Source organism: Suricata suricatta, chromosome 3, assembly GCF_006229205.1.
Source record: "Suricata suricatta isolate VVHF042 chromosome 3, meerkat_22Aug2017_6uvM2_HiC, whole genome shotgun sequence".
Taxonomy (NCBI): Eukaryota; Metazoa; Chordata; class Mammalia; order Carnivora; family Herpestidae; genus Suricata; species Suricata suricatta.
This window is the reverse complement of record NC_043702.1, coordinates 133,159,308-133,172,000: the sequence shown is the minus strand read 5'-3', so window position 1 is coordinate 133,172,000 and position 12,693 is coordinate 133,159,308. Positions and strand designations below refer to the sequence as shown.

The 12,693-nt window shown below is 39.7% G+C and overlaps 1 protein-coding gene and 1 pseudogene across 1 annotated transcript in view; both read left to right on the top strand.

The window, feature by feature from the left end:
• The first annotated feature begins 765 nt into the window (after positions 1-765).
• DHX9 (DExH-box helicase 9) overlaps positions 766-12,693 on the top strand; it is a 56,189-nt gene continuing 44,261 nt past the window's right edge. The window contains exons 1-3 of the mRNA XM_029935233.1: positions 766-911; positions 3,385-3,517; positions 4,620-4,760. Coding sequence (XP_029791093.1) covers positions 3,407-3,517; positions 4,620-4,760 — 252 coding nt within the window. The 5' untranslated portion in view covers positions 766-911; positions 3,385-3,406. The remainder of the gene's footprint in view (positions 912-3,384; positions 3,518-4,619; positions 4,761-12,693) is intronic.
• On the top strand, positions 9,797-10,496 carry LOC115288167 (annotated as a pseudogene).

The following is a 12,693-nucleotide window of genomic DNA, read 5'->3' as shown; positions in this document are numbered from 1 at the left end:
GTATGATGGGCCCATATAATCGATTAGTCTGAGTCTCTGGAACAACCCCAACTTGAAATATTTTTTGTATTGTTGCCTTCATGGGAAGTACTAGAGTTCAAAAACATAACGAGTACTACAATATTTAAGAATACAAATTAGTCCAAAGACCCTGAAGACAAAAGGTTATCCAATTTAAGCAAAAACAACCTTGCAGGTTGTATACACTCATTAAGCTGGTTTTTACTGAGCACTTATGATTTGCCCCACACACTGCAGTGAGTGGCCTCAGGGAGCCAGGCTGGTTTCCTGCCTTCACGGAGCTTATTTCTTTCAGGAGACATCTGCATTAGAGTATCTGAATCACTACAGTAATAACAGCCTCTGAACGCGTACTATGTCCCTGGTCCTGCGCTAACCCCCCTGCATATATATGCCATGTCGATCATCTATAAAGGTAGCAACTAAGATTCCCACTTGTGTCTTCGAGGAAGACATTCACCTGTCTTCTACCATTTATCTGCCATCTACTGAAGGTCCTATGTTAGAGGCCTTGAAACATTTTGCTACATCAATATGCTTCAGATCCTCAACTCTCAAAAACGTTCAAAAGTGGGTAGCACCGTACCCGGAGAATTGTGGCTAGGGCGCAGTAGGCCGAGGGCAGAGCAGATCTCCCTGGTGACGGAACGCTACCCGGGGCAAGGGAGCTGCAGCCCCTCCCCCCGCTCCGGGCGCCCTTAGGCCCAAGCTCGCTTCCTGCGCATGCGTACGTGCGCTGGTCCCGCCCCACTGGCGACGCCGTCGGAGCCATTTCGCCGCCGCCTCCGAGCGAGTTGCGGTGCGTTTGCCGGGTCTCTCTCTGAGGAAGGCCGCGGCCGCGGACGGTTCTAAGGAGGGCTCTGCTTTCTGGCACCAGGAAGAGAACGCCGGTAGGGAAGAGACGTCCTTGCCACCTTTTGGGGGCGTGGGGCGTCGCGCCACTGCAGCCCGGCTTTGTTGCGAAGCGCGGTCGGCGGTGGGGGATGGGGGAAGGGGCGAGGCGTCCGCCGCGTCCCCGGATTGCGGGTTGCACGCGGCTCGCCGGTTGCACGCGGCTCTCAGCACCACATTTCCGCTGTCCGGGTCCGCTTTATGGACCTGTCTTTCCCCCAGCGATTGCCGGTCTGGTGTTCGAAGCGGCCAAATCCTTCTTCCTCCTCAGGTCTGCGCGTGGCGGTGGCGCTGTTGCCGCCTATTGTAAGGAGGGGGGAGCGGATCACGGGGCGGTGAGCCCGCCATGATGCCGCCATACACACTTAGGGCCCTTCATTCATTGTGGCAGCAAATACCGGGCGCTGTCCTGCGGCCTGGGTGGTAGAGCCGTAAACACGTGGGGGCACAGTCCCTACTACTACTGCAAGGAGGTTTCTGGGGTAGTGGGAGGCAACGGAGGGGGGAAAAAACGTCTGCGGGTTTCAGTAAAAAGACCCGAGGAAATGGGAGGTGGTGTCATGGGAGAAAGCTCCTTTCATTAGGGTGACAAGGGAAAGCATTTCGGAGGAGGTAGACTTCTGAGCTGATATCTCGGCCCTTAGGTTGAGAATGCGTCAGCTATGAAGATTAGGAGGAAAGCATTGCCGAGGTAGAAGGCATTAGTTAGCGCTTGAGAGCAGAGATGGGGAAGAAACAAAGATGGCCATGTTACTGGGGTATCGTGAGAAGGTATTAAGAAAATGGGTTTTAGAGTGACCAGAGTGGAAGCGGGAGTCTAGAGCTGTGAGATAATAGTACGTTACTGCAGTACTCCAGGGGTGCGGTAGTGATGGCAAGGTTTGGAGAGAAGCGACTGGATTGCAAACGTATTTTGGAGGCAGAAATTGCGTAGTCAGGAGGCAGACTGCTTGGCTTGGAATTCTGGGTCTCCCAGTTAGGAGCTTTGTCTTCTGTGGGGCAAGGTATGGTTTGTCTCGGTTTATCCATCCACAGAGGAAGAAAATAATAATAGTCTTATCTCTACAATTATCGTAAGGGTTAAGATGGGTAGTTCACGTAGATGGTCCTTTAAGGTTCCTGTCTGGCGCATGCTCAGCGCTCTACATCGGATAGCTATGGAGGTTCTTGAGGGAACGATGATTCTCACGTTGTGATAGGAGTGCCTTGGTAGATGGCGATGCCATTTTGGGTTATGGAAACTGTTGGACCGAGGGGAGGAGGAACAGATTTGGGGAGGAAACGTAAATTCTGATTTGACTAAGATATCAAGTTAGCATATGCGGCAGTTGGATGAACGTGACTTTGGAGCTTAAATAAGAGAAAAGACTAAATTTTCAGGGTATATTTGGGCATCATTACAATATAGCTAATGTTAAATATAATGGAGTCAGATGAGACTGCTAGGGAGGAAAGATTTTGATAGTGTAGTCCTTCATATTTCATGTTACTCATTCACCCTGAGGGCTTGTTTTTTCTTTTAATTAATTATTCAGGGCTGGAATTTATAGATATACCTCCTGAGCTTTCCACAGCTTTTCAGTCAGGATTTCCCCAGGGTTAGCTTGTGGCTACAGAATAAACAGGTTTGTACTGGGGTCCAGTTTTATGACAGATTTAGGTACTAACAGAATGCACTGACCATTAACAGAAGACAGGTAATGCTTGTAATTGGTTTTTTCCTCAGCAAACTAATTTTATTTGCATATTTTCTCTTGATCTAAATTTGGTCTCAGATACTGTATCTTTTAACTTAGAATCAGATTTTAGACTCATAGGCTCCATATCTTTTGCTGTCTTTATAAACTGGATTTAGAGGGAGAGTGGCAACATGTATGGTATGTTGTACTTCAAGAAAACTTAATATCCCCCAAATTTAATGAATAACAAGGCCTAAAGGAGAGATTTGGTGCTTAAATTAACAGATTACTGTTTTCAGACCAAGTACCAAATTCTTACTGTAATATATAGTGTAAAGTTTTGAGGACTGTCTGCTAGGAGACCTACTTCAGAATGAGAGTAAACTATTTGTTTTATAACAAACTGATGGAGACCATTTCTTAATGTAATAGTTTGAGTTTGAATTTATGCCTCCACAATGGGTGACTTGGGAAAGTTACCTAAACTTTCCATAATCTAGTTTCTTCCTCTGTAAAAAGTGTTCAGTATATAATTTTATCTGCCATTGAGGATTGAGTTGAAATGTAAAACATAGGCCTTTCATAAAATGTAGTTCAAATCGTGTGGCTTTGTATCCTGCCCTTTCATATAGCATGTCCTAGACCTTTTGTTAAAATTTTGTGATAACGCAGTTTTAATTGTAGCGAGATAGACTATCCTGTATTTAATGTAGATTTTGAGTTAATTCCAATTATTGGTTATTTCTAGTGTTTGCTCTTAAGAAATAATGCAGTTTAACTTTTGTTTTCTTAGGTCTAAAGAAGACTCGTGAATCATGGGTGATGTTAAGAATTTTCTGTATGCCTGGTGTGGCAAAAGGAAGATGACCCCATCCTATGAAATTAGAGCAGTGGGAAACAAAAACAGGCAGAAATTCATGTGTGAGGTACTACAGAATACATTTTCCACTTGTGTGATTTTTTTTTTTTGAGTTTTTTTTGTTTTGTTTTGTTTTTTAATTTTAGAGTGTGTGTGAGCCCAGGAGAGGGGCAGAGGGAGGAAGAGAGAGAGAATCTTTTCTCTTAATATTTTTTTTAATGTTTGTTTATTTTTGAGAGGCAGAGACAGCTTGAGGGGGGAAGGGACAGAGGGAAAGGGACACACAGAATCTGAAGCAGGCTCCAAGCTTTGAGCACAGAGCCTGACAAGGGGCTCAAACCCAGGAACCATGAGAACATGACCTGAGCTAATGCTTAACCAACTGAGCCACCCAGGCATCCTGAGAGAGAATCTTAAGCAGCCTCCACACTCAGCCCAGAGCTGGATGTGAGGCTTGATTCCCACAATCCTGGGTTAATGACCAGAGCCAAAATCAAAAGTTGGACATTCAACCAACTGAGCCACTCTGGCACCCCCATTTGTGTGATTTTTTTTTTTCAGGCTTATTTTGGTGTTAAGGGAACAGTGTTTTCTGTTTGGAAATGATGATGTGTTGTACATTCTTTATTGGTACTTGCCTGCTATTCTGCTTTATTATAAGTCATTTTCAAGTGAGCATTATTTTTTAAAGTCTGGGTAAATTTTAGAGCAAGAAGATATGTGTCTTCCTTAACTTACACAGTGCCAGTAGTGCAGAGTAGAAAAGTCAAATCAGCTGTTTGCAGTTTTACTAATTCCTGTAGCAAGTAGAGCAATTCTTGATTGCCTCTAGTCAAATTGGTTAAAATAAATGCAAATAGAGAACTTGTTCTTGGGTCTTATAAAATCAGATTTTAACATGGAACATTGTGTTACATGAGAAGAGAACATCTGAGCCACAAAAATTCTAGCTTTTAGATTAGTTTATCACTGGAAAACACAATTGAAGCTTTTTTCCCCATAAGTCAGCCTATGAATTCCCTGCATATGTTATTTTCAGTGTTTCTCTAAAGTATATCTCCACATTTAACTGTTATCCCTTAATTTGTAATTGATTTATGATTTTTTTAAATCCCAGAATTAACTGAGTCAATCTCTTTCTTAATATGTTTTTTCCCTTACCGTTAAAGGTTCGAGTGGAAGGTTTTAATTACACTGGCATGGGAAATTCCACCAATAAAAAAGATGCACAGAGCAATGCTGCCAGAGATTTTGTTAACTATCTGGTTCGGATAAATGAAGTAAAGAGTGAAGAAGTCCCAGCTATTGGGGTAAGTACTCATGGCCCAGCACTTGAAATGTATGTTATGTGGTCATGCCTTGTATATATTATACCACTACTAGATAATTGGAGAATTTTTTATTAAATGCCATATGGAGACATGGGATGATGATTTTTCAATGTTGTTTTCAATATATTATGTTCCTTAATGAACCTTAGAATCTTATTTTCTTAGAGCACTGGGATGTGTTCCTAAGATTTGGATTTCATTCTCATTATGTACCTGACTTGTAGGCTTTAGAAATTCCTTTAATCTGTGTATCTTGTGGCTTTATGTATTTCATTCCTTTATAAACTAATTTTCAGAGCCTGTTGTGCTTTGTGTATTTCCAGAGATAACATTTTAAACATAATGTAAAAATTAGGAACACTTCAAAACAGTGTTTACTCCCATTGACAGTTCCTTATTGCAGCAGAGAGAAAATTATTTCATGAAATGGCATATCATTCTTGTGATTTTTTGATATCATGATGATTTCAATTATATTATGTAAATATGGAACATAGACTCCAGTCTAGTACTGATTTGAGGAAAAAGACGATTTAAAAATGAAAATTTGAATTTTTATTAATGAGTTGACGTTATTAAAAGATTCACAAGATGATTTAAGGTAAATACCTAAGGTAGCTTAAATGAAATACTCAGTTTTTATAAAACTTACAGAAATACCTATATCAATTTCAACATTTATTGTCACTGTGTTTATATTTTGTTTGTAAAGGTTAATATATATGTTTTATTTCCATTTCATTCATTCTGACCCAGAAGTTAGGAGATTTACTTCCTAGTATATTATACCACTAGATAATTGCAGTTGTTTTTTTGTTTTTTTGTTTGTTTTTTTTTACATTCGTTGGTCAATCTGTAAAATTAAGTTAGAGGAGATTAGAGGAGATGATCTTGATTCTTTCTATCTATGAAAAGAATGTTGCAGATAATCATTCTGATAATTTGAAACATTGGCATCTGCTCTGTTACATCTATTCTGTATCTTTTAGCCTCTTCCCATCTCTCAAAGTGTAAGTCTGCTGGCTGCAGATTCTTCTTAAGCTTCCTTTTTTTTTTATGTTTATTTGTTTTTGAGAGAGGAGGAGACAGGATCTGAAGCAGGCTTCATGCTGTCAACGCAGAGCTTAATGCAGGGCTCAAACCCGTGAACTGTGAGATCACTTAACCCATTGAGTCACCCAGGTGCCCCTTAATTTTCTTTTATGTGAAAATGTTTTCATTTTCCTGTCTCTCTTGCATATTTTTGCTGATTATATAATTCTGGGTGCCAGTTTCTGTTCAGCACTTTGAAGTTCCATTATTTCCTTCAACTGTTTGATAAGTCAGTTATAATCAAATCATTTCCCCTTATATGTAATGTGTTACTTTCTTTGGTTGTTATTTATTTATTTATTTGGTTCTCAGCTGTTTGACTGTCATGTGTGTGTACAAATGGTTTTCTTTGTAGTTAATTTTCTTTTATGTTTATTCATTTTTTTGAGTCAGAGAGACAGAGAGTGTTGGGTGGGCAGGAAGAGGAGGAGACAGAATCTGAAGCAAGCTCCAGGCTATGAGCTAGCTGTCAGCACAGAGCCCGATGCAGGGCTCGAACTCACAAACCGTGAGATCAAGACCTGAGCTGAAGTCAGTGGCTTAACTGACTGAGCCACCCAGGCGCCCCTGGTTTTTTTTGTACTTAATCCTGCTTGCAATTTGCTGAGATTCTTGAATCTATAGATTTGTCTTTTACCAAACTTGGGGAATCTTTGGCTATTGTTTTCTTCAGATTTTTTTTCTGCCTCATTTTTTCTCTGCTTATTTTGTGACTCATGACTCATATTATCCCAAATGTCCCCGAGGCACTTTCCTTTTTTCTATTCTTCAGATTGAATGACTTCTACTGATTATCATCAAGTTTAAGGATTGTTTTCTCTGTCAACTCCATTTTGCTGTTATCAGTTCATCCAGTGAATTTTTTATTTCATACATTGTCTTTCACATTTCTAGAATTGTCATCCGGCGGTTAATTTTTTTAACGGACTTTATTTCTGTGGTGGCATTTCTTACTGTTTCTTGGTAAGCATATGTTCATAATATGAATGAATTTCCTTAATGTCATTGAGCATAGTTATAATAGCTGCTTTTAAATCCTTGACTACAAATTTTTAAATCTGGGCCTGGTTGGGCTCTGTTGAGTATATTTTCTCTTGAGGTTTGTTCACCTTTTTCTCTCTGTATATCAAGTAATTTTGGATTATATCTTGGGCATTGTGATAATTATGGTGTAGATATTCTATTTAATGTTACATTTCTTGAAAGATGCTGATTTTATTGTGCTATCAGTCAGTTTGGTTGAAACTCAGTCTACAAACACTATATTTTAGGTAACTGCTCAAATCTCCCTTTAGTTTTCTGATCTATGCTAGGCAGCGTAGTTTATCCTGTACATGTGTTGTTCAGGGTTAGTTAGCCAGTGATTTGGGCAGAATTTGTACACAGAATTTGAGGTTCTTCCTTTTTTCCTTTCCTGGATTGCCTCCTCACTTTCTAGAAGTGTTTGTTTCCCCATGCTCATATTTTCTGATTATTCAGGCCAGAAAGACTGGGGAGTTTTAGCTGCTTCACATGGTCTTCCCTCAGGCTAAAAGCCGTTATAAACAGGAATTACAGCCTTTGCTATTCCTTGGTTTTTCATTTCAAGTCTCCAGAATCTGCCACTTTTGTTCACTTTATAGCGCCTGCATATATTTTTAGGGGTCTTTGGGGTTCCGGGGAGGGATTTCTTTTTGTATTTTTCCCCACATGTTATCTGCAGGAAGGTCAATCTAGTCTATGCATTTGCCACTTTTTCCCTGGCTTCCTCTTTTCCAGCCACCCTGGCTTTCTTGCCATTCCTCAGTCTTCCAGCACCTTTCTACCTCAAGACTTCTGTGTTTCTTATTCCCTTTTATTATTTCATTTTTCTGAATAGCACTTACTAAATTCTAACCCGGTGCTTGTCACCTGAAGGTGATCTTGTCCCCTAGGGATATTTGGCAATGTGTGGAGTCATTTTAGTTACAACAGGAAGGGGTATCAACAATACTGACATGTAGTAGATAGAGATCAGGGATGCTACCAGTCACCCTACAATCACAAGATAGCCTCCTACGACAAAGAATCAACTAGCCTAAAACGTCAGTTGTACATAGTATGGAAAACTCTTTTAACCTAATTTTCCCCAGACCTTCATATAAGAAAAAAGGTCACATGAGCAGGATTTTTATCTACCTTTTTTAGTTCATTGCTGTGTCCACAGCATTAGAATAGTTTTGGCCTGAATGATGAATGGGTGAATTTGGAAAAAGGTCATATAACGAGCCAGTTCCTACTTCTAGCTACCATTTTTATCTCACCTCTTCATCCTTGCCAAATCCTTGTTCATATCACTTACTTCATCTAGTATTTGCCCTTTCATTGCACAAATTGCTCTTGCCAAAAATGGCCTGTTTATAAATGCAAACGATACATTTAAAATGGAGGAGAGAAATTTCAAATGTGTTATAGAAGTAAGAATAACATTACAAACCCATGTTGTCATAATCCAATTGCAGTACTTTTCAAAATGGCTTCTCTACTTTCTTCCATATTATTTTGAAGCAAATTCCAGACTTTATACGATTTATCTGTTACTATTTCAGTTTGTATCTCTAAAAAGATAATCCTTTAAAAAAACACAATAATTCCATTATTATGCCCTCTAGTTTTTATTTACTTTCAGGGGAGAAAGAGGTATTGTGAGGAGGGCAACGGTGGGGAGAGAATCCTGGGCAGGCTCCACACTCCATGAGGAGCCTGATGCAGGGCTCCATCCCAGGACCCTGGGATCATGATCTCAGCCAAAATCAAGAGTCAGACGCTTAACTGACTGAGACATCCAGGCAAACCTAAAAAAATTTTAAGAAGACATCCAGTTAGTATTCAGATTTTCCTGTTTATTTCATAAGTCCATTTTTTAGTTTTTTTAAATCATGCTCCAAATGATGTCTTTACACTGCAAGTGATTGATACTTCTTTTAATCACTAAATTCTCTCACCTTCTTTCTCATTTTTCTTTGCAATTTGTTGAAGAAAGCACATCACTTATATTCTTTATTCTTTGGTTTTGTAAAACATTTCTCTGCCCCCTGTTTCCCAAAATTGGTAGTTAGATCTAGAGACTTGATTAGACTCAGATTGGATTAGAGTGGAAGAACAAGAAAAAGAAAACACCAAAGGTAATGTTCTGTACTTCTATGAGGCTGTCAGGTGGAGGTACATAATGTTGTGGTATTAGCAGGGGTTGATGATTACTGTGTAGATTTATTATTTCATTAGCAATTTCTTTTGATATTTAGCTGGAATACTTTATAAAAAACTTCTCATCAATAATTTAGTCACACCAAGTTAGAATTTAGACAGGAAAGTGAGATAAATGTTTGATTCTTTCCCCTTATTTAAAAGAGTTGTATAAATATCATTAAGTCCTTCTAACAAGTGATTTAATTAAATCTAATGTTTCCTTATTTGTTTCTGTCTGGATGATTATCTAGTGTTGTAAGTGGGGTATTAAAGTTCCTTACTATAATTTTACTGTTAACTCTTTCTCTCTTTCATCTGTTAATATTTGCTTTATATATTTTGGTGGTCCTGTGTTAGGTGCCTCAATATTTACAAATGCTATATCCTCCTGTTGGATGACCCTTTTATCATTATGTAACACCCTTTTTTTTTTTGCTCTTATTATACTCTGTTTCAAAGTGTATTTTGTCAGGTTGATGCCCCAGACACATAAAAATGTTTGTTTCTCTTGCATGGGACATCTTTTTCTGTCCCTTCAGTTTCACCCTGTGTGTGTACTTATATCTGAAGTGTATCTTTTGAATAATTTCTGGCCTCCCTCTAGCTGCTATCTTGCTTCCCCTGCCCCATGTGGTACCTAATCGCAGCTTGTCCCCTGGAAACCCTCTGAGCACCAGCCCTAGTCCTTCCTGTGGTCCCATTTCTACTCCAGCAAGATGAAAGAAGCCAGCATGAACCAGGAGAAACTCACCAGTGCAAGCACAGGTGCACATTGGTGGGAAAGCAACTGCCTACCAAAAGAAAGTGGGTCATAGAACAGCTACAGCAGATGATAAAAAACTTCAGTATTCTTTAAAGAAATTAGGGGTAAACAATATCTGTTATTGAAGAAGTGAATCTGTTCACAAACCAAGGAACAGTAATTTAGTTTAACAACCCTAAAGTTCTCAGATGCCCTAAAGGCATCCTTGGCCAGAACACTTTAACCTTTACACACCATGTGGAGGCAAAGGAACTGACAGAAAGGCTACCCAGTATCTTAAACCAACTAGCAGATAGTCTGACTAGTTCAAGAAGACTGGAGCTGTGCCCAAACTGTGGATGGAAAAGCACTGCCTACCATTAGGATGATGATGAAGTTCCAGATCTTAATGGAGAATTTTGATAAAGCTTCCAAGAATGAAGCAAATTGGATTGAGTCAGCTTCTGAAGAAGATAAAACTTGTATTGGCAGCTGCTATTTTGTTTTTTGGCTGCTTTTTAAAATTTTGTTCATGGATCTGATAAAATCTACATTTCTAATATTTTTAAGCCCAAGCACCTTGGACACTGCAGCTCTCTTCAGTTTTTGCTTATATATAATTCATTCCTTCCAGGTAATTAAGCTGAAGAAGCCTGGGAATAAAGTTTGAAACAAGGTTAATAAAGTTCCTTGCCTATTAAAAAAAATTAAATAAAAATAAAAAGTGTATTTCTTGTAGACAACATATAGATGCTTCATGTTTTATCAAGCCACTATTTTTTGATTGGAGAATTTAGTCCATTTACATTTAAAATAATTATGGGTAGGTGTGTGTTTATTGCCATTCTGTTAATTTTTTTTTAGCTGTTTCTCTAGTTTCTATTTGTTCCTTCTTTTATTCTTTTTGTCACTTGAGGATTTTCTTTAATGATAGGCTCATATTTTATTATTCTCTGTGTATTTCAGATTTTTGCTTTAATTACTTTTATGCTAACATATATCTATAGTTTATCTTGTCAGTGACTTGAGTTCTAAAGCTCAACATTTTTACTCCTTTCACCACATTTTATAGTAAAAAACTTTTCTTATGTATATTCATTTTTGAGAGAACAGAGTGTGAGCAGGGAAGGGGCAGAGTCAGACAGACAGACAGACACACAAACACACACACAATCCGAAGCAGGCTACACACACACACACGCACGCACGCACGCACGCACGCACACAAAATCCGAAGCAGGCTCCAGTCTGCTGAGACAGAGCTGACCTGAACTGAAGTCGACACTCAACTGACTGTGCCACCCAGGCACCCCGCACATTTCGTGTTTTTGGTAGTTTTATTTTGTGTTATCATTTAACTAATTATTTGTAATCATAGTTTTTTTACTACTTTTGTCTTTTAACCGTCATACTGGCTTTATAAGTAATTAACCCGCTTTTACTATATATGTATTTTTCTAGTGAGATATATTTCATGTATGTTCTTATTACCAGTAAATGCCCTTTCTGTATGGCTTAAAGAATGCCCCTTAACATTTTTTAAAAAATTTTTTTATTTATTTTTGAGAGACAGAGACAGTGGGAATAGAGGAGGGTCAGAGTGAGAGGGAGATACAGAATGTGAAGCAGGCTCCTGGCTAGCTGTCAGCCCAGAGCCTGACGTGGGGCTCGAACCCACGAACCGTGAGATCATGACCTGAGCCGAAGTCGGAGGTTTAACCGACTGAGCTACCCAGGTGCCCCCCCCCCTTAACATTTTTTGTAAGGCCAGTTTAGTGGTCATGAACTCTGCAAGGTTTTGTTTTCCTGGGAAACTATTTCTCCATACACAACTGTTATTAGTCCATTTCATGTTTTCCTGAAGTCCTGTAGGCTATCTTTACGTTTTTTCACTTTTTTTCTTTTTGCTGCTCTAATTGAGTGAGTTCCACTGCCTTGGCTTTGAGATGACCAATCCTTTCTTCCTTTTCATCTGGTCTGCTGTTTAACCCCTCTACTGTAGTTTTCAGTTCTGTGAATTTTCTAATTGGTAAAGTCTTTATCAGGTAAATTACATAGTTCCATTTCATTAAGGTTTCATCTTGTTGTTTTGGCACATACTCCTGTGTTTTCATTTTGCCTCACAGTGTTGGTTCCTATACAATAGATGAACCAACAACTTCTCCCAAGTCTTAAAGGAGTGGTCTTGTGTAGGAGATAAACTTTTCATTCAGCCCAGCCCCAGCTCTTGCTTGTTTCTCAAACCTCAGTGCTTGACCAAGCAGTGTATTATATTTTTAATAGCTCCTAGTAGTTGAGGATATGCTGAGTGTCCCAGAGGGTGGGATCTCAGCATCTAGATTCAGGCAGACTAGAAGCCATACCCTCCAGTAGGAAGCAGCTGCTAAAAGCATAAGGCCTGCTCAACACCAGAGCCAGATAATCTGGAGGTGTTGTTCCCTGGGCAGCATTTGCAAATTTTGGGGCTTCACTCATCGAGTATATAGTAATCCTTCTGGGGGATACTAGCAAGCTGGAGCAAAGCAGAGGGAGATCACAAGGATGGCATTCAGATCATCTCCATAGCCAGTATGTGCCAAACCTGAAGGCTGCCCCTCCGTCTGGAGCTTCAGGACAAGCAAAGTGACCTCTTTTCACAAAAAGTCTGGGGGTGTGCTTCAGTCCACTGTACAGTGCCTTGAAGATGGTTGCCTGCCAAGAAATGCTGCTCTGATTGACACCCTCCTATAGGACCCAAGAATGCCAAGCCCCTCTCTCTGGTCACCAGAGCAGGGCAATCAAGAGGTATCCCTGGGTGTTAGCTACAAAAACAAGATGCATGTATAGCTTCCCTTCAGGAGACACTGGCATTATGGAATACAGCAGAAGGAG